Genomic DNA, 27,493 nt, shown 5'->3' on the forward strand with positions numbered 1-27,493 from the left:
AAGCTAGCGCTATACTATATAGAGCATCTCGGATGTCTAACTTTCCGCGTATAGGCCTACTAAGCTACCGATATTAGTGGTGCCTTCTATAACTTAACTAAACCCTTATAGGGTAGGACGAAATCTCGGTCTACGAAGGGATTATATTAGTTAGGTAAATACAACCCTAGTAGATGCCTTTGTAGAGGCGGTAGTAAAGTCTGCCTAAGTAGTCGGCTTTAAGGCTATTCACGTATATTCGCTCTAGTATAGCGCGGTAGTAAGGGACGGAAAGCGCTTCGAGGAAGGAGCAATAAGCCAAGTCAAGCACGCACGTGCTAGCGGGCCGCAGCTTCATTGCGAAGTGCTCTCTCAACTTCCACCTCAGCTTCCATTTTCTCTGCGACTATAGGGCACGGCGTCGCGCTTGCTTCATGAGAAAGTCTGCCAGGTACTCTTACCATAAGCAAGTTGCGTAGTACTTGCCATGACGTACACAACTAACGTTGGCAGGGACTATGCATCCGCTCGGGGAAGAAGCAGGTAGGTACGGGGTACTGCGCCTGCTCCTTTCTTCAACCTGTCACTCATCTTGTCTACCTCGCACTTTCACCAAATTGTCGATCACCTCTTCGCAGTCTTCCTTGCCGTGATCCATACTTCGGCTCCTCGAACGCAGCACCCACGACCTCACTTGCAGATGCTGCCGAGTATGAAAGATCCAGAACGTTCGCTCTCAGCCAGCAGCGGCAGCGGCAACATGTCCCTCTGTCATACTGCTTCGCCCACAGGCCTCTCTTCGCAGTACCTCGATCAAGGGCATGTTGCACGTAGGTTGCCATTGCTGCTTGTGGTGTCCATCGCTAGCTCTTGTCCAGCGGCGGCATTCGTACAGTCGCTTCGGCAAGGGGACTTTGTCGTTCACGATGTCACTGACCAGACACCAACCGATCGGCTTGTGGAACAACTTGCTCATGTCTGCGAGCTGCCAGACAATGTCGTGGCACTTCTATCTGCTACTGCAAACGCCACAACCGACACTCCCCCTGACGTTTCTGCTAAGATCCCTGAAGATTACCAGTCTGGACCAGGGCCTTGTCCATACCCATACTGCGATTCCCAAGTCTACGATGATCACGTCGATTGGGTAAAGCAGTGTTGCAAGCAGTTTCCTAGCAAGAAACTGTCGGAGATGCCCTCACCGAGTGGACGATACTGAGCAAAGCTGATGGTTGTCGGTCCCTACCCAACGATGCAAGGCCTTTCTGCTTTCAGCACCGCCAAAAATAGCACGAGTCCCAGCTGGGCAGTTCTGAAAGAGTGTCTTGGTGGTTTCCAGGACATCCTGCTCATCGACTACTTCATGGATGCCAAGAAGCAGGACACCGTGAGGGGATCTCTGTCAGTAATGGAACAATCTATCTTCTCGAGAACAGAACTTCCTCGAGTGTCGATTCCAAATCATCCTGAGCAAGTCTCAGGCTCAAGGTGTGCTGTTTCTCGGTCGACAAAGTCGCCGCCGCGAAAGCTGAAGAGCAGCTCGCAGCCGGTCTGTCCATCAATAAGGACGCCGCTCAAAGTCTGGAGACCATGAAGCGCCGTCGAGCCTCAGGAGGGAAGGCTCAGGCCAGTCTGTATGACAGAATAGCGATCGCGAAGCAGGCGATGAAAGACATATCCAATGGCAAGCCTGTTGATGAGGAGACCAAGAAGACCGTGAGCTGGGTTGGGGAGTATCCGGCTCTGTCTAACGCGCTCGAAGCACTCTCCGCAGGTTATGGTGGCGACGCTTTAGAGAGTGAGGCGGAGACTTCTGCCAGATTTCGTCAATAGAATTTGGCGACGACCGCAGGCGGCAGGCGGGTTGTATGAAGAGAGAGTAACTCAAAGTGTATAGCTAGGTGCGTGTAGAGATATGAGCACGCGTCACCTTCGCGTGCCTTTTGGGTGGCGTCGCGTGTCTCGACCCGAACTTTGGGGACTTGCGGCCGTGCTTTCAGCCAGCGAGAACACATAGAATACATGTACATGCTCAGCACAATGTCGGGAAGATGACAGAGACGGCGAGCGATAGTTCTCAACCATCCGACCAGTCCACTATAGCCACCGAACCTGCGCACCCCGCGACACCATCACCAGCGCTCGACGATCTCCCCGCGGCATCGCAATCGACACTCAAATACCATCTGCTCGGCCCTTCGCTCACGAAATCCGGACAAGATGGCGTGGATCAAAAGAAGGTCAGCGAGATCATATACGAGGTGTCCAAGGGCAGCAAGTACTTTAGCAATGAGGAGGTCAAGGACAAGAACCTCACGGTCAAGATCAACCGCATTCTGGACAAGAAGCGCGAGTTGCAGCGTATAGAGGCACAATGCGGACTGAAGCATGACATGAAGAAGGCGGATGACTACATTGCCGAGCTGGAATATGGGCGGGATCTGTCGCAGGTGGTCGTGCACATAGACTGTGATGCGTTCTATGCCGCGGTCGAAGAGCTGGATCGCCCGGAACTGAAAGACGTGCCCTTTGCTGTGGGAGTCGGAGTCTTGACGACGTGTAACTATGTCGCCCGCAAGTTTGGCTGTCGCTCTGGTATGGCGGGGTTTGTGGCCGACAAGTTGTGTCCTCAGCTGATTCACCTTCCACTGAATTTCAGCAAATACACGTCGAAGGCTGCTGAAGTCAGGGCCGTCCTGGAGCAGTACGATCCGCGCTTCGAGTCGGCAAGTATCGACGAGGCATATCTCAACCTAACACAGTATTGTGAGGAGCATAGTATGGAGCCAGAGGATGCCGTGAGCCAAATGCGAGCCCAAGTCTTTCAAGAAACAAAGATCACCATCTCCGCTGGCATCGCTGCAAATGCGAAGCTGGCCAAAATCTGCAGTAACAAGAACAAGCCTAACGGCCAGTTCAAACTTCCCTCTGACAGAGCCAGCATTTTGCACTTCATGAGAGACTTGCCCACTCGCAAGGTCAACGGCATAGGTCGCGTGTTGGAGCGTGAGCTTGACGCTATCGGCATCAAGACTTGTGGCGACATATTTCCCCAACGACACTACATCAATCCCTTGTTCGGCGAAAAGACTTTTGAGTTCTTGATGGGCGTCCACTTGGGATTAGGACGAACCGACGTCAGGCCTATCGAGGAGTTTGGACGCAAGAGCGTTGGCACGGAGAGTTCTTTCAAAGACATGTCAGACCCAAAAGAGCTGCGCGAGAAGCTAAGATGGACCGCCGAAGAGCTGGAAAAGGACTTGCAACGTACAGAATTTAAGGGCAGAACGCTCTGTCTGAAGATCAAGCTGCATACTTACGAGGTGTTCACCCGTCAAGTGCAGCCACCCAAGGCTGTCTATACCGCGGAAGACTTGTACAATTTCAGCTTGCCGATGCTCCAGAAGTTAGAGCAAGAGTTTCCGAACATGAAGCTGAGGCTGATGGGCCTCCGGTGTACACATTTGGTGTCGATGAAGAAGGGAGATGTGGATTTCTTTGGTCGAGCTAGGCAGCCGCAAATTGCACCCAGTGAGTCGATTGATGTCACACAGGCAGCGCCTCATGCGGAACTGGACGAGGATGGCTGGCAGAAGTGGCCCGATGCAGAATTTGAAGATGCAGCAAGGCAGGAACGAGAAGACGACATGGCAGAGCTGGAGCAGCTTTCTCAGGAGTACGATCTTAAGCACAAGCCGCCCCAGCAGAGGCCGCCTGACGAGGTCACCTACAGCCCCGACGGTGCACCCTCAGACTACAGGAGGTACGGTAATGGCTTTGCCTGGCGCTCACTGCTGGAAGACGAAGCACGGACAGCAGAGCAGAACAGTCCGCCTCGTCAGCAGCCGGAGCAGTGGAACTGCCCTATTTGCAGCACACCTCAACAAGCAGACGAGAGATCATTCAACGAGCACATTGATGGCTGTCTCTCGAGGCAGACGATCAAAGAAATCGTCAAGGAACCGACGCCGCCAGAGCAGGCGCTACATCCCTTGATGCAAGGCAGTACGTCGAAGCGGAAGCGCGGTAGGCCACAAAGCAATGCACACGCTGGCACTGGTGGAGATGAAAAGAGACCGAAGAAGTCCTTCTTCACATCTTGACTGTACAGGTGGTCGGTATATACATAGACAGCGCAATATCTCATGATTATGATCACAGACGTGATACGAAGCCGCTCCTGGCAATCTGGACACACTGTCAGCTTGCAATTCCGCACAGCAATCATACACTCGTCTCACCTTAACAAGATACTCCTTATTAATATCCTTAACCTTCGTCACCCCAGCAAGCGCCATGCACAACTTAATCTCATCACTAAACAACTTCAAACACAACTCAACACCCTCCTGACCCTTATACGCCAGTCCCCACAGCACTGGCCTACCAATCCACACAAAGTCGGCGCCTAATGCCAAAGCCTTAAAGACATCCGTGCCATGTCGTATCCCGCCGTCCACATGAATCGGAATCTTGCCACCCACGGCCTGGACAATCTCGGGTAGTGCGTCAATGGTCGCCAAAGCGCCGTTCAGCTGTCGCCCGCCGTGGTTCGAGACGACGATGCCGTCTACGCCGTGGTGCACGGCTAGGATGGCGTCTTCGGATGTCGCGATTCCTTTGACCCAGACTTGCATTTCTGGTTGGCATTGTTTCTTTAGCCAGTCGATGTCTTCCTCCCAGGTTAGGGAGGGATTTGCGGCGTGGGTGTGGAAGGTCACGGGGCCGGTTGGTAAGACGCGTTTCTCGCCGTCGTGGTAGCCGGCTTGGCTTGGTCTGCGGGTTGGAGTTGGGCGTGATTTGCTGTTGCTTTCTGCTGAAATGTTGTCGGGTTGCATGGGATCGTCTTCAGCGAAGTTTTCGATTTTTAGGTGAGGGGGGAGTTTGAATTGGTTGCGGATTTCGAGGTTTCGACGTCCTAGGAAGGGAGTGTCGACGGTGAGGAAGACTGCTTTGTAGCCTGCTTTCTTTGCTCGTTGGATCAGTTTGCGACTGTGCTCCTTCTCTTCGAACAGATACAGTTGCAAAACGTTCGGGTTGTCTTCGCTAGCTGTTGCGACTTTCTCGAGAGTCTTGGTGGAGAAGGAGGAAAGACCCATGGCTACGTTCATCTTCTTGCATGCTCGAGCGGTACCTTCCTCGCCGTCGGAGTGGGCGAGTTGCTGCATTGCGGTGGGGGCGACGCCGAGGGGCATGCTGTTTCTGTGGCCGAAGATGTCGATGCTGGTATCGACGGCTGAGACATCTCGCAGGACTCGGGGACGGATTCGGTACTTTTGGTAGCCTGTGGTGTTCTCTTTGAGGGTAGAACCGGAGTCGGCGCCTTCGTTGTAGTAGTCGCGGGTCTGCTTGTCCATCATGCTGTGGGCGTGTGTTTCCAGCTCCTCGATCGTGAGGCAGTTGATATCGTGGACGTTCGCAGCGGCCGCCATCTTGATAGTTCTCGCAGCTCGCAAGCTACTATCCTATGCTCTTTAATTATGCTTGATCTGCTCCTTGTGCGTATATGTACAGACCCGTCTCTTTACTGTGAAGTGAGTGATCGTGAAACGATACGAGATGACATTAGATAGGATAAGTAAAGGTCAATGACATCTTGATGCAAGCTACATGTATACTACCTGAGAAGGTTGCGGCTACCGTCCGTCTGAGGTTCTCCGCACACATCTCAAACAATCGTGTGATCGGCAGTTATAATGTGGATGAGCGGCTCGATGGAATGTTCGTGGAGAGAGCTCCATCGGTGACGCACTTTGAAGCAATTGCCATGACGACCGGCTCGTGCCGTTGGCGGGAAAGTTCTATTGATAAACACGTAGCTCCACACGCGCTTGCTTCAATGATCGTCATCAGCAGTGCATCAATGTAGAGCATTCTTCCTCACCATCGCCAGGCCCATCATGGTGTCCACACGAGGAGGTGCCCGCACCAGCGGAGGGATTGCCACAGAGCAGTCGCTGAAGAAGAAGCCAGTCCGCAAGACGACGACCAAGCCAGCACCGACTGCAGCGAAACCGAAGACAACACGCGCGAAGAAAGCCGAGCCAGTCCAGGAAACCGCCGACATCGACGACGAGCAGGACGAGCTACAGCTAGATACAGCAGCGCCTACTGCCAAGACGGCGAGACGGACACAGGCAGAGAAGCCCAAGGAGGATGCAGCGAAGCCCGCGAAGAAGGCGGTGTCGCGTGCGAAGAAAGACGAAGACACCGTGAAAGCGCCGGCCGCGAAGCCAGCAGCGAAAGTTGGGAGGCCGAAGGGAAGCACGAAGTCTGTCAAGGAGAAGCCGATTGAGAGCGATAACAAGAAAATGGAACTCCCACCACCTGCTGAGCCGAAAGGAACTCGCGCGACCAGAGCCACTGCATCAACCGCTGCCAAAGGTCGTGCAACACCACTATCACCTAAGAAGATCACACAAGTCTCAAGAGTACCACCAAAGATAACGACGACGAAGACGGCGACCGTAAAGACTACGGCGACGAAGGTTACAGTCAACAAGGCTGCGCCGCGGGGAAGACCAGCGACCAGGAAGCGCAACATATCAGACGAGAATGCGGAAGGCTTGAAAGTGCCAGCGAAGAAGCAGGCTCTCGCAGACGACGATCAAGACAAGGTCGTAGAGGAGCCGGATGAGCAGACCACCGAGACTGTCGAGGCAGCCGAAGAGGAGGCCACTAGGCCGACGACACCAGCGACGCCGAATGGAGTCGTAGAACCACATGCAGAAGAAGATGCAGAGGGGAACACTCAGGAGGATGACGCAGCCTCTGAACCTGACTCTGAGTCCGACTCTAGTGCTCCGTCTGGCGACGAGCTATTGGGCCCAAAGACACCACTAAAACGCTGCAGTCCAAAGGAGGCGACGCGATTCTCGTCCGCACGGAAGAGTGTCCCTCGTATGAACGCCTCGATCAAGACTCCCGTCAGACGTTTCGCTGTACTTGGAACACAGCAAGGCACACCTCAGACGCAGAAGCCATATTGCAAGCCCAGCATACCAATGTCTGAACTGCGGCCAATGACCGTGGCCAGAGCTCGCGACCGAGCAATGGTCTTTCCCCAGCTACAGCCCTTGCCGAAGCTAAAGGACAATGAGGATGTCGAAGATTGGGAACAATCGGACACGCCGGAGGGCCAAGATGCGCACATGAAGGTTGATGATGACTTGGCATTGTCACGGTTTCCCAGACTTCTAACAGAGACTGATTTTGAAGGTAATGAGACTTCTGCAGAGCTCGGCGATCTCCAAGAAACCATCTCTCATATGCAAGACTCTGAGTTGCTACAAATGGAAGACGAAGAGGAGGACTCGCGGTCAAACGACGAACCAGATGACGAGAGCGGTGAAGATCTCGAAGACAGCCAGGATGCCACTGAGATCGACCAAGACTTCAACATCGCGGAGCCTCTCGAGAATGACCCCCAACATAACACTGAGGTTGACCCGACTGTGACTGCTGGGGAGGAGACTGGCGCCAGCCGTGGCGATGACCGTTCGCTGAATGAGCCCGAACGTGATCTCGAGGCCGATGATACCGATGTAGACATGGAAGATGCGCTACCGGCCGACCCCACTCCACGACCGGAGACGCTTGTGTGGGAGAACGTGCAAGACGATATTACGATCCCCTTTGGTTTTGAGGTTGATCTTTCTGCATCTCGCACTTTGCCACCGGTGGAACCAACCGAGCGGCTGAGCCTTGCAGGGACTCTCGAACAAGCCAGTTCCGCAAAGCCTGAAAGCAACGAGAAGACTGTCGCAAAGCAGGACATCGCAAGTAGCGATGTCGTTGCGATGGGTGGAGCTGAGGAGCAGTCTGCTGCACGAACATCCTTAGATGCCACGGTGAACTTGAGTGACTTTCTTGATGTCAAGTCCTTGGCGGGCCCGATCAGAGACCATGAGCCACGAGTGACTGCCGATCAAGCCCAGGACACAGAATCCGTATCTGATGAAATAGAAGCAGCCGATGCTGATGGTTCGCCGTCTCCCATGAAAGCGCATGCCACGCCAGCAAGAGACATTAGCGAGCTTGACACTGCTCTCGAGGATATTCAGGACGATCAGGAGTTCGACATACCTCGCTATGCTCGTCCTACGATCGCCTCCCGGCGTAAGTCGCTGCCTGCCATCTTTTATCGGACTCCAACCAAGGACATCGAGAGGCCGATGACAGCGATTGGTGCCAGCATGCCGAGAGTCGAGGTGCCATACGGCATTTACCTGTTCGCGAACGCAGCCACGCCTTCGAAAGCGACCCCTGCCAGGCCACGGACGAGCATGGCGCATGGCTTGGCCAGTGAGAAGAAGCTACGTAAGGCGTCGCAGACTCCTGTTACTGGCTCACCTGTACCCAAGACACCAGGCACGAGTGTTCCAGACACGGTGCAGATTAGGGGAGCATTCACATCGCCGTCGAGGACGCCGAGGCCAAGATTGTCGCATGCTGGTACGCCAGGCACCAGTGTACCCGAAAGCATAAGACCAACACCTCGTGAGCGCTTCCCAGGTCTACCGTCAAGAACAGCATACGATATGGAGAGCAGTCTGATATCCGCGACTCCGTTGAAGAGCAAGGCAGTACAAGCCGAGCGATTTCCAGGTCTACCCCCACAAGACTCTTACAAATCGTTTGTCGAGGACACAGAGATGGTAGCCATGCAGGTAGCAGAGGAGTCACCGAGTATGCGCACACCTAAAGCGGCGCAATCAGTCACCAAAGAACGCTTTCCCGGTCTACCACCAAGCAATACCTACACGGAAAGCTTTGAAGCGGCGAATGAGGAGCAGGCTGAGGAGGGTGCTCCATCCACACCAGTAGCAGCTACCGGTGAGCGGTATCCTGGACTTCCGTCGAAGAGATCCTATGCAGAGCATGCCATGACCGCAATGCCGGCTTCACGATTCCGGACACCAACACAGAGCCCAGCGAAGCGACCAGCAACTGCACAGAAGCCGGCGTCTTTGAGAAAGATCGCACTAAAGGCTTCTACTCCTAGGCGAACGCCTCTGAAGGCGCCCACGATGACGCCTGGCATGGAACCAATGACACCTCACCCCGCGGCGCCATTGAGGGGTGTCGTGGCTCTCGTTGAGGTCTTCACCAGTGATGGCGGATGCGCCACTCCAGCCTTCACAGTCTTGCTTCAACGCTTGGGTGCAAAGACCACAAAGACATTTAGCGAGCGCGTCACTCACCTGGTCTTCAAGGAGGGATCGCCCACGACCCTGCAACGCCTGCGTGTACACAATAAACAGGTCGCGGAGACTGGTATGGGCAAGGAGATCTACTGTGTCAACAGCCGCTGGGTCTCGGACTGTGACACTGGAAGTATGCGCATGGACGAGACCGATGAAGCATATGCTGTTGATGTGGAGGATGTGCCTCGCGCAGGCAAGCGTCGCCGCAAGTCCATGGAGCCCACTGCTTTGAAGAACATCGGAGGCAACGTGGTACGCGATCGACACAGCACTCTTGGCAGAAGCTCTCTCAGCCGAAACTCCCTCAAGCCGGACTTTGACGACTCGGAGATGGACGTCACCCCAAAGGCCAGCGTTGACAAGGAGAACGGTGGTGAAGACGGATCACCTGCTACACCTGCATATCTCGCGGCACCAGATTCGTTGGTGCAGCAGACGGCGCCGATGAACCGGGTGAGGAAGCTGGACTTCACCAGAAAAGAGTTGGAGAAGAGCCGACGCTTGACCTTCTTCAATGGCGCGTTTTGAGATTGTACAGAATTGGGAATTGGGAGAGACTGTATAGGAATGGCGGGAGTTCTGATTGAGTCTTTAGAGGTCTTGAGGATCGTTTCGTATTCGTCGTTGATCATGCTGATGTGCAGCCAGCCGCTTTCGTACATGTAGCCGTACAGATCATTCCGCTGTAGAGTTCTACGTCTCTTCCTGTCTGTCTCATATCGCCCATCAATGCTTCTCTGCGCCTTGTCTGCTCCAGCAGCCCTTTGCTGGGATATGGAGTGGGGTGTTATTACCAGACCTAGACGGCTCTCATTTCTGATCATGCGTTGCAGCGTTGATACCCAGCGTATCCAGGCGTGGAGGATGGCTTTCTGGCGGTATGCTCAAGTCTATAGCACATCTTCCACCAGATCCGTTCATACAGAAGCCGAAACCCACGCCATCATAGCCTTCTCAGCATTCGCATCGTGCGCGCGTAACAGATCCGTAGCCTTCGCCTTCGACAGATCCAAATGCTCAACCTGCACCACATCCACGTCAGTCCAGTCACCCACATGCACAACCCCTCCCATCCATCCATCCACATCACACATGTCACAATCCCTCAACTCACCAGCAACGCAACATCCGCCGGATTGACCTTCACCAACGGCTTCGGCGCCTCCGAGTCCTTTTCCTTCTTCGCAGCCGTCGGCTTCTTCGAGCTCCGGGAGAAGTCCAGATTCTTCATGGCTTCGTCCAGCGCTTTTAGGTCTACCTCCTTTTCGGGCGCGGCATTGTCGTCGCCTTTGGCGTCGAGGGAGGAGAGGGCGGCGGCTGCTTTGCGGTCTTCGGCGTTGGCTGGGAGGACGTCGGGGGCGTCGGCGTCGGCGCCGGGGGATACGGTCGGGGGTTGGGGCTCTTCGGCCATTGTTGTGGTTTGTTCTTGAGGTGGGTTGGGAGGGGTGGTGGTGGTGTTGTTGGAGGTGAGATTATTATTTGGAGCGGTGAGTTGATGATGTGGAGCCGAGGAGGTGCCTGCAGGCTGCAGTTAGAGATATATTTCATCTACATGGCATGCTCAAGATGAGCCCGGCTCTGTAGTACGTTGAGTACAGAGGTGGTAGGCGGCCAGTATCACTCTCCGACATCTGTCTAGGTGAGACGCAGAAAAGAGGTTGACGTTGCACGGATGGCAGCGGCCGCGTGGAGTCATGACCTTCGAACAAGGAACAACACATTTGCTATTTCCAGTGGCTGGGCTGACAAAACTGACTGCACCTGCCGATTGCTCACCTCAGTCCACCAGCAGACAAGACGATCAAGATGTCGACGAACGCTCGACCCCCACGCGAAGCACAGCACGCCGACTGGACACCGTCTTCCTGGCGGGACAAGCCCATTGCACAAAAAGTCGACTACGAAGACACCGAAGCCGTCGACACTGCCATTGCAAAACTGAAGCATGTCCCACCACTCGTCACTTCACACGAAATCTGGAGATTACGGACATCGCTGAAAAACGTCGCCCTGGGCAAAGCATTCCTGCTGCAAGGCGGTGACTGCGCAGAACTTTTCGATTACTGCAACGATGCCGCCATCGACTCGAAGATCCGTTTGCTTCTGCAGATGTCGCTCGTACTGATCTGGGGAGGCAACAAGCCCTTGGTGCGAATCGCTCGCATGGCCGGCCAATACGCCAAACCTCGCAGCAAGCCCACGGAAATCATCGATGGGAAAGAAGTTCCCAGCTACCGTGGTGACATCCTCAATGGGCACCAGCTTGACAGCCGTGAGATCGACCCGGATCGTCTGGTTCAGGCATACTTTCACTCGGCTGCGACTTTGAACTATGTGCGTGCACAGCTGTCGAGTGGCTTTGCCGATCTTCACAACCCGATGGACTGGGGACTTGGCCATGTGCAGGATCCGGCGTTGCTGCAGAAGTACTCTGGTATTGTGGAAAGCATCAGCTCAAGTTTGCGCTTCATGAAGACTGTAGGCGCAGACACTTCTAGTCAGCTGCAAAGCGTGGACCTCTTCACTAGTCACGAAGCTCTCTTGTTGGCGTATGAAGAGGGCCTGACGAGGAAGTTGAAGCATCCCTCGAATAGAGAAACGTCATCACCACCCCATCAAGCCAGCGAAACCTCAAACAAGACCAGCGGAGCTACCATGACGGACGACTCTGCCTACTACAACACCAGCGCCCACTTCATCTGGATAGGCGATCGAACCCGACAACCAGACCACGCCCACATCGAATACGCCCGCGGCGTCGAGAACCCCATCGGCATCAAAGTCGGACCCACCACAGTCGAAGCAGACCTCGCCCAGCTCCTTGACCTCGTCAACCCCCGCAAGGAAATCGGCAAAGTAACCCTCATAACCCGCTACGGCAAGGACAAGATCGCCGCCATGCTCCCCAAACACATCGAAGCCGTTCGCAAAACCGGCCACATCGTAGTCTGGCAATGCGATCCCATGCACGGCAATACTCGATCCACGGAGGATGGGATTAAGACAAGATCGTTTGATGATGTTTTTGATGAGCTTTCTTCTGCGCTTCGTATTCACAATGAAGTGGATTCGTACCTGGGAGGTGTGCATCTGGAGCTTACGGGCGATGCTGTTACGGAGTGTACTGGTGGCAGCGAGGGTCTAAGGGATAATGACTTGAGTCAGGCTTATCATACTTATTGTGATCCAAGGTTGAATGAGAAACAGGCGTTGGAGCTGGCATTTTTGGTGGCGGATAGTCAGCGGGAGATGGGGTCGCCGCGGTTGCAGGGAGCTGACGGTGCTTGAAGAGATGATGGATGTGTGTATTACGAGGCCGAGGGTCATTGCCGAGCATGAGCTTCAAGGCGGGATGGGTGTGTATGAGCATACTGATAATGGGAGAAGAGCGCTGCCAGCACTCATATTTCCATCTCAGCTCCTGACGCCACATATGCTCCCGGCATTCACAGCTTCGCCTCAAGAGCTCGACATGACATCCCCGCTATCTCCAACATCATCTCCAGCGCCTCAATCAACTTCTCATCCTCATACCTCCTCCCCACCAACTGCAACGAAATCGGCGCATCCGCATACCTCTCAGGGTCATCTGTCAAACCATTAGTTCCCGCTGCCATACCCAAAACACGCCAACTTACATAGGCCATGATTATAAGCATCCTGCTCATTCCGCGGCTTGTAGTCCTTCTCCGCAACATCCTCAGCCCCACACGCAAGCCCAGTTGGGAATGCAATGGCTGGATAATCCAGAAGATTCCACTGCGATGTATAATTCCAGTACCGAGCTGTATCCAGCAAAGGCGCACAGCCTGGACCGACTGGACATAGAATTACATCGACCATCTTCTCCTGAATCCCTTCTGCTCCGACCGCTACTGGGCTTTCCGACATAGGGCCCGGCAGTTCAGTGTTAACACTATTCCAATGGCGCGAGTACGCTTCCTTATACGCATCCCGTTCAATCGTAGCCTTCCACGTCTCCGGCAGCGTCAAAGTTTTCACATTCGGATTCTCCATAATAATGAAAGTACTGAGTGGACGCCACGGTTCGCCAGATGCATCGATTGCTTCAATCTCTTCCGTTCCGCCGTCGGAGAAGTAGAGGCTTGAGATGATCCGCCAGGCCTCGTCGTGTTGGTAGGGTGGGAAGGTTATCAGTTCGATGTCCGGGTGGGCTTGGAGTTTTGTTGTGAGGGTTTGGAGGCCGCGGAGGATTGGAGGGTGGGGTCTGACGATGCCGTCGTCGGCCATGATGCCGATTCGGAGTTTTCGGTGGTTGTCTGGGCCGGTGCGGAGGAGGCTGTTGGTGGTGGTGTCTTTCCAGGGGATGGGGGTGAGGCTGGGGTCGTAGAGCCAGGGTTGTTGGTCGAGGAGGGATACCATGAAGAGTTTGATGCCTTCGAGGCTTTGACTTAGAGGACCGACTACGGGTATGATCTGTTCTTCGCCTGCGGATTGAAGTTGTTAGCGGATATTTTGATCATTAGCCCTCAGCTACTGCCCCTGGCCGGCTGCTCAGAGGGTGACCTCATGCGAGAGCTCAACGTTGTATAGTCCGAGGTGTATAATTTCGAGTCTTACCTAGCATTGTCGCCATCAAGCCTCCAAGTGGAAGGCGATGTGATGTTGGCCTCAAGCCAAAGACGCCATTGTTGGCCGCTGGCGATCTAATGGAGCCTCCTATGTCCGAGCCTATCCCTAGAGGACTACCTTTCAACCCAAGCAGTGCACCTTCCCCTCCACTACTGCCACCTGCGGTCAAGTCCCTGTTGTACGGATTCACTGTCACGCCATAGATATTGCTGGAAGTCTCTAAATGCATTAAAGTCTGCGGCTCCGTGGTGCGAGCGTGGAAGACAGCGCCGGCGTTCCACAGCAGCTTGAGAATGAGTGCATCATCTTCGCCGACCCGACCAACCCAGGAGGCAAACCCACAATTGAGGTCCAGGCCTTTCATTGAGATGTGCTCCTTGACGGATATGGGGAGTCCGTGTAACGGCCCAATTGGTCTCTTATGCTTCGCCAGGAAGCCGTCCAGGTATTGAGCTCTCTCAAGAGCTGCGTTGGGTAGCAGCTCGGTGACGCAGTTTGTCAACCTTGAGGCTAGGCCTGCTCTTTGCAAGAATGCAGAGGTCACAGATGCACTCGTCACTTCTCCCGAGGCTAGCCTTCTGACAAGGAGTTCTGGCGCTGTCTCGGTCATGGTAACAACGTCTTTGGTCAGAAGCTGCCCAGGCACGCCAGTGACATTTCGTGGTAGATCTTCAGGGACTTCCGGTACAGAAGGATGTACATCCTCTATAGTGCGATTGCGATGCTCCTGTCGCGACGTGGCTTTTTGTCTCCAGTCCTGTGCCATAGCTCGATCTTCACGTGGCCCCTTCTCAGCCCGATTGCAGAACTCCAGGCTGAATATAGTTTTTTGTTCGGCTGTCGTTGTGTTGCACAAAGAAAGTAGACATGTCGACTAAACGATCGTCGTGAGCTGCACCTACCTGTTTCCCCGCCTGTTACCTATCGTAGCATTGCGTACCCTCAATGCCCAGATAGCCAGTAAGATAGGCCTTGATAGGCGTGCGGTTGGCATTGCTGCTTGCCTTGTTGGACAACTATGAGCGTGGAAGTAAGATAGCAAGTGCTGTCCAACTGGTCGGCAGTCGAACTGGTCTTGACTGGCCTTCTGATGATGGCAGATACTAGTCGGCAAGTACGTCGCTGCTATTCGGCAAGTAGCAGGGTCGACATATCGTATCTCGCGCATAAGCAGGGTATTCGTTACCCCCTAGGACATAGCCTTACACCTCGAAGCCCTCCGAGTATCTTTCTTCTCCGCGCACTCGAGCTAGCAACGACTGGGAGGGGGGGCCCTCACGAGGCAGGGGTAGGGGCCCCGCCGATGTTCCCTCCCCGAGGCGCAACAGCGACGTGCAAGACAGTCGTCGTTGCTTTGCTTAGTTACTTGCACAGCAGTAAACAGGCGTTTTGTTGAACCAAGATTACAGTGTCTTACCGAATAGCATTATAGCAGCAGGGCACTTGCCGACTAGTATCTGCCCTCATGATGAGACCCATGGTTGCCCTGCTTAATGTCGGCTAATGGCACATGGAGTACGGCCGAAGATGAAACCCCGGAGGCGAGGACAAGGGCAGGTGGCGCGCACAGGCTACAGCTGCTGATGCCTTATGAAACATCGCAGAGAACCTGTAGAAGCACACGCGAACATGCTGAGTCTGCTTTGAAGAGTCGACGGTATCGATATAGTCTACTATAGACGTGTCGGCAGGTCAATCTAGGAGGCCGTGGATAGTGCAGGGTGGACAAGGATGCTGCTGTGCCGATTGGCTCCCTCTCAGGCCGAGGCAGTCATGTTCGCTACTCGGTCCCTTCAAACCCCTTCATGGTCCCTCGCCTCGTACCTCGTAAGGTAACGTACGAAGGGCAGTGTCCGTGTTGGTCTTCGGCTCACACGCGCCGCATGCTGCATTGGCAACGAGTTATGTATGCTCCGTCAGTAGGAAGCTGGGCACTGCTTCCTTGACCTTCCTCCGTCTGCTTTCCTCCCCAACCATCGCCACTGCTTTTGACCCTGTAGCTGCGTCTTCGTACTAGGACGGGGATCCTGGGTACACTGTAGCACTACCCAGCAACGGCGGACCTTGTATCATCCACACAGACATGCCGCGTACGTGTGCTGGTTGGCGGGCTGAACAGGGTACACCAAAGCTTACCGATCATCAGGTCTTCCCATACCTCGCAGCCTCGCGGAGCTTCCTCTGTCGAAGACACTGCCAGCAGCCGCAGCAGCACTCGCCTACCTCAATGGCAAATACACCCTGACCAAGGATGTCTGGGGCATAACAAATGCGTTGCGATTCGCAGCCTATCATGGCAGACTCGAGAAGCAGGATCGCATCAACCAGTTCTACCGCTTCGAAGAATGGGCGACAAACCCGAAGAGCGCTGGCAGAGTGTTCCTGGCCGTGCCGCAAGATGAAGCGCATCCTGGCGCTCGCACAGAGTGGACCTACGCCGAAGCGTACGACATTGTGTTGAAGTATGCCCGGTGGCTGAAGGAAGAGCTTGGAGTCAAGCGAGGCGAGATCATTGCCATGGACTTCAAGAACAAGCCGCAATTCATCTGGATGTGGTTCGCGCTGTGGTCACTCGGCGCCATGCCAGCCTTTCTCAACAGCAATCTTCGAGACAACGCCTTCGTCCACTGTGTCAAAATATCCACAACCCGACTCCTCATCCTGGACCATGAGCTGCAAGAAGCTCTCACAGACGAGGCGAAGGCACAATTCGGCGCAGACGAGAAGGGTCGGGCTATTGATTCTGTCATTCTAGACGAGAAGCTCGAGTCCCGCATCACGAGTCTATCTCCATACAGAGCGGCGGACGAAGAGCGATCTGGAGCTACAGCAACATCGCCGGCAATCCTCATCTACACGAGCGGCACTACTGGACTTCCCAAGGCTGCCAATGTGTCTTGGACAAAGCCGATATCTGGAGAGTTCTTCTTCTCCAGGATTCTGGGTCTGACAGCTGAGGATCGTTACTTCACCGCAATGCCCTTGTACCACTCCTCTGCATCCATTCTGGGTGTTTCGCAGGTATTTGGACCAGGATGTACAATAGTGGTCGGGCCCAAGTTCTCTCCTCGCAGCCAGATGAAGTTGGCGACCGAGACCAAAGCCACCGTGATGCAATACATTGGGGAGATGTGCCGCTATCTCGTCACCAGTCCGCCTTCGCCATACGATCGTGCTCACAACCTCCGGCTTGCTTTCGGTAATGGCATGCGGCCGGATGTATGGCAGAAGTTCAAGGTATGTAATTTGACATCACCGTATCACGAGTGGACCTAGGTCGTGCTAATCATGTCCTTTTACAGGACCGATTCGGGATCCAGACGGTCGTCGAATTCTACGGCGCGACAGAGGGACCTGGAGTATCGTTTGTCTACAGCAACAACGACTTCACCCGAGGAGCCATCGGACAGCAAGGTCTAATCTCGAGAACAATCTTCGGCGCCAACCAAGTCCTCGTGAAGCACGACCACGAGACAGACCTACCATACAGAGACCCCAAGACCGGCTTCTGCACCAAGGTCAAATCCAACGAAGTGGGCGAGCTGATCTACCCACTTGACCCCGCGAACATCAACGACAAGTTCCAAGGCTACTACGGCAACGACAAGGCAACCACCGGCAAGATCATCTCGGACATTTTCCAGAAGGGCGACGTATACTACCGAAGTGGCGACCTCCAACGACGCGATGAAGATGGGAGATGGTGGTTCGTGGACCGTATCGGTGATACCTACCGCTGGAAGGGCGAGAAGTGAGTTTCCAGCACCTTCCCACCATACATCGCATTACGACATCCTAACACCCCATCCCTAGCGTAAGCACAGCCGAAGTATCCGAAGCCCTAGGCTCCCACTCCGCTCTCCAAGAGGCCAACGTCTACGGCGTCCAACTCCCCAACCACGACGGCCGCGCCGGCTGCGCCGCCATCGGTCTACCCGAAGGCCGAACTCTCGACGACGCCCTCGCTACCGAGCTCGCATCGCACACCCGAAAGCGACTCCCACGCTACGCCGTGCCACTCTTCTTGCGGGTCCTGAGAGAGTTTGAAGTCACAGGCACGCTAAAGCACCAAAAGGTCAGCCTTCGAAACGAGGGCGTTGACCCATCCAAGACTGGTGACGATATCCTTTTCTGGCTCCCGCCGAATTCGGATCGATATGTCAAGTTTGGCAAGAATGATTGGGAGCGCATTGCTGGGGGGAGCGCGAAGCTTTGATGATGTGGCTTATTGATAGATACCCTGGGCATTTTTGATAGTGGTTGTAGACATATTGATTTCATTTCATTTCAATCCATGAAGCGATGTGGAGGCATTTGGGTGAAAGAATCGGTACAAGAAGGCATGACCAGCTCGGCGCCCTGCCTCTGTGTCATTTGGATGCTGTTCAACTATGACATGGTATCAAACCGCTGCAAGAACAAGCCCGGCGGCGGCATTTGCAGCGCCACCATAAAAGCGCCAACGCTGTGCTCATTCATCAAAGTCGTGAGCCCTGGCTCACGATCGTGGCCTCCTGCCGCATCAACAAGTACGAAACAAGTCTTCACCACCCATTCTCTATGCGGTGCCGCCTCCGCCATTCCGCCTTCCTCGCGGCAACATGATGGTCGCGAAGCGTTGTGTCGTGCTATCGAATCACGCCCCACTCACCCACGATACCGCGCTTCGCCTCCTTGTTCGGCTTTGCGAAGACGTCCCAGAACCGGAGGGTCTCGTCGCCAGCGCCTGTTACGATGATAGCGCCGTCTGGGCTCATGCTCAAGTATAGCACTCGGTAAGTGTGTCCAGTAAGGCTGATGACTTGGTTCATGCTCGGATATTTCCAGATGTTGATAGCGTGCTGAGAGTATCCGTGCGTGCTGACCAATTCGGATGTTCGCTGCGAGAACAGCAGATTGCAGACTTGACTTCCAGTATCGTGCGAGCTGATGAGATGAGGGTTGAGGATTTGCGGCGTCAGCGGAGCCTCGGGCAAGGGCGATGTCGAGAGTCCTAGACCTAGGTTGGTCTGCTCGGGAGGTATACTGCGGACTGTCGATGAATGGGCAGGCGCAACGGTGTTCCAGAATTTGATGCAGCGATCTGCTGTGCCGCCGCCAGATGCCAGCACTCCACGCTGATGCGGATTCCAGGCGATGGCTTTGACCGCAGCCTTGTGTCCACCCTCTTGCTCGCCCCAGCGGTGCTGCCACCTCTCGTCTAGCTTGTCCCAGACGAAGATCTTGTTGTCGTTGCCACCAGATGCCAGCTGCTCGGTGTCTGAGTTCCATTTGAGACCGCAGACTTCTTGCTTGTGTCCCGTAAGCCGTCGAAGGTATTGTGCTGGTAATCGCACATCACGGTGCAGTATCGTACGATCGCGGGAGCCTGTTGAGAGAATGTGCGCATTCCACGCAAGGCTGCTGATTCGCGAAGAATGACCAGTCATGGTTCGTAATCGCTTTTGAGCGTTCGTGTCCCAAATATGCAAAAGACCTTTCGTGGTGCCGATCGCCAGATGTGTGCCTCGTTGGATCCAGCTCACGCTGGTGACAGTGTCACTGTCCAGCGTGCATAGCGTAGTCACCCTCCCGGTCTCTCTGTTCCACAGATAAACCGCAGGACCGAGGCCCACAGCGAGTATATCGTTCGAGCCCCAATCCACCAGATTGAGGTAGAAGTCGTCTGCCAGGTCTGGGGCATCCAAGACCTTGTATGGTACCTTGCTCACCGCTCGAGGAGTCTTGCGTGGTGAGAGGAGCATTGACTGCGATGAGTGTTTCACGGGTGAAAGACTGTATATTTCTGATCTGGCGTTGATATTGGGACCTCGTTCGCTACGGGAGATCGATCGAGGAGTCAACGAGACTGGCGCGGTGGGGCCGTATGAGAAGAGGTTCTTATGCGGCGTTGATGGAGTAAGAGTCGTGCCAGAGAGTATGGATGTAGCACCAGAAGACGTCACAGGCGGTGTCTGCGCCCTCGAGCCTGAGCGATCGTTGATGATGTTGGGCACCTCGTCGTTGAACATCTCGGAGCGCAATATCGACGAGTAGGCACGGTTGGCCTCACGCTTCTGAAAGTGTGTGTCGCCTGGCACTTTCTTCGATCTGGCCGAAGTCGCCGGTGATCCTTCGTCGTGTAACAGGTTGTAGCTCGCTGTCAGATCCTGGCCGTTGCGGTTGGGTATGAAGCGGTCGCCGGCCTGCAGCTTTTGCCTCTTGCGACTCGGACTCGCGGTGGGTGTGCTGACTCTCCTCTGTCCCATTCTTTCAACCTCCTCTAGCCGCTTGTTCAGCGCCGTCGCACTCACAGGTTCGCTGCCACTGCGACCCGCATCATGTGCTTCGTTCCGTGCCTGGGTTTGTGTGCGAGTGCGCTTTCCGGTGATTGTGGGTGGAGTCTTGCTTCGCGGTGGTGACATGAGGGATGGTGTAGCGGCGACATTTTGGTGAGAATCTTCCACCAGGCGTGTGGTCTCGCTGACGTGCTCATGTGAAGTGGCCATGGTTACTGGTGGGTATCCGTTGTGAAGGTGGCTGGGGCAAGGCGATTATGGTCGAAGTGATGGTGAAGTATGGCGACGGTCGGTATGTCGTCGAGTGAATGTGTCGCACAAGGTGGAATTGCGCTTCGGTATCCTTGCGCAGTCGTTTAAGATTGAGGTGTAGTGATGCGGACCCCTTTGCTGGCAGTCTACGAATGCGCGGGTGAGCCTTGCACCAGCTGCAAGGTAACGATCATGGCCCAGAATACAGTGTCAATGATGGATATTATCGTCGGATACAAGCTCAGCGAGTGGTGGCGGTGATGTGCTGCGGCGTCGAGGAATGTGGTCGGCGTGTTGATGGTGGACAGGATCGATAGACAGAAAGGGTCGGTCGGTTGTCGAGTGGTAACGGAAAGTTAGCGCGGCGCGTCCGCAGTCCGTGCGACACGAAGTTGAATAGCATTTAACGGCACAATAGCAGTGAGCACCACCTCACTACTTCAAACTTGACAATCACACAGCCAGCCTGGTCACGGTCACAATAGGATCACAATGGCACGACAATAGCAAGCGAAGGCTTTTGCGCATGATCACACGGCACCAGCTCTTCTCCAATTGTTGTGAGCGTTTGTTATTGTGGCCTCGATCATGCGGCCTGACGCGCTCACCAGACGTGGCCAGCATCATAACATCACGACAACACTTCACGCATTGAGATGCACCGACGACCTGAGGCACGCCGCCACCGTTGGACACAACCACGCGTGCGGCGTGCGCATCTGCTCGCGCATCGAAGAATCGCGCTTGACGTCCACTTCCGAGCCCTGTCTTCAACATGCCGCTGGCTCGTGGTTCGCGTTTGGCGGAAGAGCTATGACCAACCTGTTTCAGGGCCAGCCCAGCATGAAACTGAACGCTCTTCCGACTGGACAGAAGCCAGTCCATGTCTTGCAGCCTGGTGGGACTACTTCTGCCCTCTCGTAGATCCGCCACGCTCTGCTTCTCGCAGACGCTGCCCTCGAAACGCGGTCAAGCACCTCAGACCCGCAGCCTATCTACTAACACCGAACACGCTTCGATGGACATGGCGAATCCAACAGTCTCCCAAATCACATGGCAACCAGGACTCGCGTGGACATCATCAACACGATCTCCTGAATATAGCATTGCTAGCATGCGCAGCGAAGAAGGCATGCTCGATTGTGTCTGTGTGTCAAGTCAACGCCTCGAGAGACGGCTTGGCAACCATTGATCGGATTCGGCCCTGAGTTGTTCCCTGGCCTAATCGCAGACACTGCAGGCAATATGCCAGTAGCAATGTAGCATGCTCACCGTTAGTCCAACATGGCTTTGTAACTTCGTAAGTCCACGGCATGGCATGCAGAAGCCGCTGCGGGCTCTTTGCCAATGGTTGGTGCTGCGTCATGTCCGCCACAGATCAACATTGGACTGTCAACCTCCATGGAAGCCAGGCGTGCCAGGCTATCGCGCAACGTGGCTGGCCCCGCACCCATTCATGCTAATGTGAACTTCTATGAGAGCAAGATCCTGGTCAGCGAAAGTTACCAGTGTCAAGCTAGATATTATCATTGATCATCTGCAAGACATGACAGTGTTTCCGAACATAGTCCGGACTGATCTACCACGGACATATGTCGCACCGTAGCTAATTGCATCGGCATGTTGGCGTACTATACCACTGCTATCGTCGTATGCTCTGCTCTCCGACAAGAACCATGAAGAGTACGTATTCAATACATGCTGCACAAGCAACAGCATCGAGGCGACACGTGAATCGTAGAAGACGACGGCGGTGTGCATTCATGCCATTATCCGCATGTGCATATCAATCTGAAGCGCAGAACGTCTCGTTGGCCACAGCCGCGCTACCACAGCCAGAAAGTCGCACACCCTCATGGACGAATCTGGACAGCGCATTTGGTTGGACGATCGCAGGATGCAAACAACCACGGCATGCTCGGCAGAGCGTTGCTCACAGCATTGGGGCTTGGTTGTCAGGACTCGGCGCGATGGCTGGGGTGAGCGTCGAACGTGGGCGGTAGTGACATGCTGTTTTGTAGTCTTCCTGTTGCTATACGACATGTCTGGTATCGGCAGTATCGTGAGAATGCGGAGGTGGTGCGCATGGCTCGAGCACCGTCAGTATCCGGGCCCTGTCGCTATATTCCAGCGGTAGGGTGCCTAGCCTAGTCTGGCTCGTTTCCCTAGCAGTTGTGCAGTGTGCACCTTCAGAAGTCCGGCGACGCAGAGCTCTCGCACAGCGGCTTGGCCGGCTCGCTCGCGTACGTACAGGTCGTAGCTGTGTACAAAGTCCCGATCATCTCGACAGACGCGCTCATGCGGCGCCAGCGAGCAAATCCCGGAGAGCCGGCGATTCGCATGATGCGACGTCGCTGTGGAATGGCGACGTGCAAGCAGTGAATGGCTGGCAGTAGCTGTATGATGTGCACGAGATCAATGGATGATGTAGGAGCACGACGGCGCTGACGTTGTTCCCATTGGAGGTGCAGTAGTAGTCGGTCGCTTCCACGAAAGACGCAATTTAAGATTGAGTTACAGCGCGCTGGTCGAACGGCGGCACATGCTTTTGTACCCCACTATGATTGCGGCTAACGACTCTTGCGCTGGAAAGATACGAGAAACAACAACACCTCTCGCCGACCAAGCGGCGCACCGTCGTGGAGGGCGAGCGTTCTCCCAGCTTCGCGCCTGCTCTCCTCCCTCACTGCCCGTGTCAGTAGTGAGTGTGCTGCGTCCCAGCTCCCAGCACCCAGCACCCGCTTTCCGGCGTCCAGTCTGCAGAGAGCGCCGAGCCACCTCAGTTAGACCCTCGAGGGCCCGCCGTCACGCAGGGTCTCAGAGAGCTCATCTACATACAGTAGCGGCGGCTCTGCTTGCGTTGCATGAGGCCAGAGCCTGGATTGGCCAGAACCTGCAGCATCTCCCGCAGCAGAATTCTTTGATCGTCTTCTGCTGCTACGGAGGCGGACGTCCAGGCGACGCAGCTGCCATCTCTGCTCGCAACGCAGCGCCCTCAGCAATTCCAAGAGGGTGTATGGGCTGACCTCAGATCCAGCTATATCGGTAAGCTCCACACCACCGACCCTTGTGACCTCCCGTCAATCACGAGTCGCAGCGCGCCAACGACCGCAATGGCTGCTGCAGCATGCAGCATGCCGATTGCCTCTGGCCCGTCCTGCTTATCATCAGCACATCACCTGTGCGACGGCACGCGCGACTGAGTCTTGCATTGTGCTGCGCAACCACTAATTTGCCTCGACAGATTCTACACTTGCAGCAGCGCTACACTGCCTGAGGTCGGGGAATATGTTTTAGGTGCCTTGCACATTGCACAGTCACACCACAGCAAGTCCGCGTCACACGCCGTCTGCGCTTTGGCAGTCACGCCGCTGCCACCGACTACTCGCCGTCAGTTCACGCATTGTCGCCGTCCATGTATCTTGGATTTGAAGCGTACGCATTAAGATGGACTCGGAGGATGGGCAACTATTCGTAAAGGTACGTTGCTTTCCTTCAGCTACTCGCAGCAGGTCACCGGAAATGTGATTGATCGCCTTGGCACATGGATCTCCCTGTTCAGCGAAAGCTGTATGTCTGTCGCTATGGCCATGTGCCACCATCACAGGAAGCGGCGACAAAGCTGACGAAATCAACTCGCAGAATCTAGCATACTTTGTTCGCACGCATGAAAAGGCACTAGCCAACGCGCTCCAGCTGCAGCGCCAGAAACCGAAGAATGGTAAGGACCAGGTCATACCGGGGAGCGCTGGCAATGCTACCTCGGAGTCCACCACGGTGTCACTCGCCCAAGCACTTTCGAAGCCTTCATGGTTCTTTTCCCAGACGATCAAGCCGGCGAAGCTTACCCTGACACCTCATCACCTGTTCTATCTTCTCAGCAAATTTGAAGATCTCAACGTTGATGTCGGTCCCATGACAGTCCGCCTCGAGAACTTACACAGTGACTCAACGCCTTCGAACTACATCTCCTTCCTGGGTCATGCGCCGAAGTCGAAAGGAAAGCAATCCGATGCAGCATCGATCCAGTCTACGTCTAGCATGAAAAGCTACATCTCCGTGGTATCCAACGTATGGAGTAATATCATGCTGTCGAGCAGCATAGCAAAAGCCGAGAAGCAGGAGGTCCAGTACCGGGACGATATCAGATACCTTTGTTCCTGCTTCACGAAGATCCCAGCCTTGCGTCTGGCGCCAGATCACCGAGCACGCTTGATTAGTGGATATGAGGAGTTTCCCTTCGACACTGCGGTTCCACTCTTCGTGTTCAAGAACTTGAGTTCGCTTGAAGTGTGCGATCTCGACTTCAGGCAGTTTCATGGCTGGGACAGGCTCGCAGATCAGTTGCGCAGCTTGACTGTGAAACGAGGAGGAGTAGACGACCCCATAGACCTGCTTCAGAACATCGTCTTGGATGATGCAGGGAAAAGGCGAAAGCGCTCATCGAAAGCGCAGGTTCCTACTACACCTTCCACGTCAGGCCTTCCGTGGCCCTCTGGCAGCCCGAAGCCAAGGCAGATGGAGCTTGCTAGGTCCATATCTACCCCGACTTCGCCTTTGATCATAGATCAGCGCCGTGCCTCAATCGGGAGTCCTCGCGCGTTGGCGCGCGGTACGACGTCTGATGGTACAGGTCTCTCTGGTCAGCGACAGCCTAGTAATTCGCCTCCAAGACCTGCGACGTCCCGACATGGTTCCTTGCACAAGGGCCAGCTTGGCCGGGCAAGCACACCTCAGTTCCGTAGGTCATCGGGCAGCTCGGGCTCAAGCCAACACGAGATGACACCTCGTCACAGCTCTTCGGATCTGCTGGCTATGGGTATACTGCCATCATCGAAGTGGCGCTTCCTGCGGCATCTCAGTCTGGCAGAGAATGGTCTTACTAGCCTTGATGTTGGCAGCTTGGCGCCCATCGCAGGTACGCTGCAGTCGTTGGACCTGTCCGGCAACCTGTTCTCCCAGATACCAGATGCTCTGGCCAGTCTTACGCACCTCCGAGCGCTGAACTTGAGCAACTGCATGATCGATAGTCTGTCATCATTATCGAAGAACCCGTTGCCCGCAATAACCACGCTCAATTTGAGGTCAAACCGCCTGTTGTCTCTAGCCGGCATTGAGCGACTGTACTCACTGGAGCGGCTGGACGTGCGAGACAACAGACTGCACGACCCTACCGAGCTGGCCCGACTCACTGGAATTCCCAACATCAGAGAGATCTATGTGATCAAGAACCCATTCACACGGACACATAGGCACTACCGTGTGACTGTCTTCAACCTGTTCCGCGCATCGCCAGGCCATCTTGAAGATATTACGATCGATACCATGGGACCTATCAATCACGAGAAAGAGCTCTTGATCGACCGCGTTCCCGAGCAAGCGAACAAACCAATTATCAAGCCACCCGTGGAGGACACCGACGCCGTCCATGAGGAGTCGGAGTCCATCCCGATTAATGTTGGCCGAGAGGTTGAGGAGAGTTCGAGCAGCAAATCCGGACATCGCAGAACAACTTCGGATATAGGTCCTAGCGGCAGCACGATTCGGCGAAAGAAGGCGCCCAGGCGACGTATAGTCGAGCTGTCCCAGGCGCAACAGCAAGCGGCCACTATCAACGAAGCGTCCCTTTCATACGCTCGAGTACCGGAGTTGACGGAGCTGCCCCCAATGCCGCACACTCCGACGACCGAGAGCGATCCGCCGACAACACCAGAGGGATCCCAAGTCACAAGGCAGCCGAGTCTTGCCGTCCGGCCCAAGCTTGAGACTGCCTTTGCTTCTCCCACAAGGCCTAGGATCAGAAATGCATCGGATGACGACAATTCGCCTGTGCACGCCGCGGAGGATCTAGACAGCGACCTTTATCGGCAGAAGATAGAAACACTCAAGAGTGAACTCGGACCGAACTGGCTTGCTGCGTGGAACGAAGAGCTCGCAAATGCTCGAGCTAGACATAACAGGAGCTTCAGCCCTACGTCGAAAACAAACGTCAGACCTGATCACCCTGGCCGCGGCATTACGGTTGTTGGTGGGCGCACTCTTGGCTGATTGTTATTCGACACTGCTTGACTGAGACTTCTCAGCTAGGCCTGACACCAGATTGCGGAACGCTCTTGGACCGCTATATTACGCCCGCTTGTTCGCTCCATAGCAAGGATGTTTCAGCCATCGATCGCATTCCCGCATTGACGATGAAGAAGACATTGGACTCATTCTAGTCCTTGATCGAACTCCGGGAACGTGCAGCCTGGTGTTGCCATTGCGGCCGTCTTTTTGGTTTCTTGTAAGATATCCCTGGTGTACTCTGGAGCAGGTTGGCGCAGTCCAGGGATGTTGATTCGCGAGCGGCATGATTGTTGTAGATGAGCTGCCTTTGTGCGCATAGATGAAACGAGGCGATGGAGCATATTATCGATATTGCATATTTCGTGAAGCGCTGATAGCGAGGCGTTGGAAGGCGATCTGGGAAATTCATCAGCAGGAGTCGTCTTTGGTTGTCACTACTCAGACAATATGGGTTCTGGCCATTCTGCATGCGTTGCCGGTACCTCAAGTCGAGATGGAATAAAATGGACTGTTCACGTTTGTGTCTGTGAGAGGTTTCATTGATGCCCAAACTACCTCCATTGATATCTCCGCCGACTCCGCCGGACAAGTCGATACTTGATGCAGCTTCGTCAGGCGGCGACTAAGCTCCCACGTGCTTTGACATGCTGTCTGTGCCGCACTTTGACGTGAAGCGACAGACTGTTGACGTTCACGTTGCATGCTTTACGAACAGCGCTTGCTGTCGATATAACCCCGCAGCATTATGCAGCATCTACAAAGTGCGCCTGCGTGAGCGGATTGGCCCGAGATGCCTCACCCTTGTGCAGAGAATCGGCTGCGACCTGTGAGCGATCTACCCCTAGGGGATAGGCCTCGTAAGGCAGCTCTGCTAGCGCGTATGCTGGACAGCTCCAGCCTCCGGTGAGATGTTTGGCCCGGCATGTCTGGAGCGCTTGAGCAGAAATTTGGCAGCAGAAGGCATGTGCGAGGCGAGCAGGACTTGGAGAAGTACATTGCAGGTGAATAAGATGGCACGATAGATGTGTATAGTTGAATCGAAAAGCAGTAGAAGTGCAGTGCAGTCGTGTTGAGAGCGCTTCGTGGTTAGAACCTAGCCACATGCAGCGGGCCTTGGCT

At 54.8% G+C, this 27,493-nt stretch overlaps 10 protein-coding genes across 10 annotated transcripts; 6 read left to right on the plus strand and 4 right to left on the minus strand.

Annotated features, from left to right (window-relative positions):
- Positions 1-1,231: 1,231 nt before the first annotated feature.
- On the plus strand, positions 1,232-1,812 carry CLAFUR5_00363 (uncharacterized protein; the record flags this gene model as incomplete). The annotated part of the gene is made up of 2 exons (XM_047899511.1): positions 1,232-1,380; positions 1,461-1,812. The coding sequence occupies 2 exons, from the start codon at positions 1,232-1,234 to the stop codon at positions 1,810-1,812; spliced, it is 501 nt and encodes a 166-aa protein (XP_047756657.1).
- A 218-nt stretch (positions 1,813-2,030) lies between these two features.
- CLAFUR5_00364 (DNA polymerase kappa) lies at positions 2,031-4,082 on the plus strand (the record flags this gene model as incomplete). The annotated part of the gene is made up of 1 exon (XM_047899512.1): positions 2,031-4,082. The coding sequence occupies one exon, from the start codon at positions 2,031-2,033 to the stop codon at positions 4,080-4,082; it is 2,052 nt and encodes a 683-aa protein (XP_047756664.1).
- A 52-nt stretch (positions 4,083-4,134) lies between these two features.
- Positions 4,135-5,411, minus strand: CLAFUR5_00365 (Hydroxyacid oxidase 1; the record flags this gene model as incomplete). The annotated part of the gene is made up of 2 exons (XM_047899513.1): positions 4,135-4,167; positions 4,221-5,411. The coding sequence occupies 2 exons, from the start codon at positions 5,409-5,411 to the stop codon at positions 4,135-4,137; spliced, it is 1,224 nt and encodes a 407-aa protein (XP_047756663.1).
- A 468-nt stretch (positions 5,412-5,879) lies between these two features.
- CLAFUR5_00366 (uncharacterized protein) lies at positions 5,880-9,713 on the plus strand (the record flags this gene model as incomplete). The annotated part of the gene is made up of 1 exon (XM_047899514.1): positions 5,880-9,713. One exon carries the CDS (start codon positions 5,880-5,882, stop codon positions 9,711-9,713), a length of 3,834 nt encoding a protein of 1,277 aa, XP_047756662.1.
- Positions 9,714-10,102: 389 nt separating this feature from the next.
- CLAFUR5_00367 (uncharacterized protein) lies at positions 10,103-10,596 on the minus strand (the record flags this gene model as incomplete). The annotated part of the gene is made up of 2 exons (XM_047899515.1): positions 10,103-10,207; positions 10,300-10,596. 2 exons carry the CDS (start codon positions 10,594-10,596, stop codon positions 10,103-10,105), a joined length of 402 nt encoding a protein of 133 aa, XP_047756661.1.
- A 395-nt stretch (positions 10,597-10,991) lies between these two features.
- On the plus strand, positions 10,992-12,473 carry CLAFUR5_00368 (Phospho-2-dehydro-3-deoxyheptonate aldolase; the record flags this gene model as incomplete). The annotated part of the gene is made up of 1 exon (XM_047899516.1): positions 10,992-12,473. One exon carries the CDS (start codon positions 10,992-10,994, stop codon positions 12,471-12,473), a length of 1,482 nt encoding a protein of 493 aa, XP_047756656.1.
- A 158-nt stretch (positions 12,474-12,631) lies between these two features.
- Positions 12,632-14,544, minus strand: CLAFUR5_00369 (Putative amidase; the record flags this gene model as incomplete). Its single annotated transcript, XM_047899517.1, has 3 exons — positions 12,632-12,774; positions 12,824-13,633; positions 13,767-14,544. The coding sequence occupies 3 exons, from the start codon at positions 14,542-14,544 to the stop codon at positions 12,632-12,634; spliced, it is 1,731 nt and encodes a 576-aa protein (XP_047756655.1).
- A 1,317-nt stretch (positions 14,545-15,861) lies between these two features.
- Positions 15,862-17,994, plus strand: CLAFUR5_00370 (Very long-chain fatty acid transport protein; the record flags this gene model as incomplete). Its single annotated transcript, XM_047899518.1, has 4 exons — positions 15,862-15,868; positions 15,925-17,015; positions 17,081-17,529; positions 17,592-17,994. 4 exons carry the CDS (start codon positions 15,862-15,864, stop codon positions 17,992-17,994), a joined length of 1,950 nt encoding a protein of 649 aa, XP_047755551.1.
- A 412-nt stretch (positions 17,995-18,406) lies between these two features.
- Positions 18,407-20,266, minus strand: CLAFUR5_00371 (Fizzy-related; the record flags this gene model as incomplete). The annotated part of the gene is made up of 1 exon (XM_047899519.1): positions 18,407-20,266. The coding sequence occupies one exon, from the start codon at positions 20,264-20,266 to the stop codon at positions 18,407-18,409; it is 1,860 nt and encodes a 619-aa protein (XP_047755552.1).
- A 3,489-nt stretch (positions 20,267-23,755) lies between these two features.
- CLAFUR5_00372 (uncharacterized protein) lies at positions 23,756-26,356 on the plus strand (the record flags this gene model as incomplete). Its single annotated transcript, XM_047899520.1, has 2 exons — positions 23,756-23,788; positions 23,951-26,356. 2 exons carry the CDS (start codon positions 23,756-23,758, stop codon positions 26,354-26,356), a joined length of 2,439 nt encoding a protein of 812 aa, XP_047755553.1.
- Between the last annotated feature and the right edge of the window lie 1,137 nt (positions 26,357-27,493).

This window comes from Fulvia fulva, chromosome 1, assembly GCF_020509005.1.
Source record: "Fulvia fulva chromosome 1, complete sequence".
In the NCBI taxonomy this organism is placed as follows: domain Eukaryota; kingdom Fungi; phylum Ascomycota; class Dothideomycetes; order Mycosphaerellales; family Mycosphaerellaceae; genus Fulvia; species Fulvia fulva.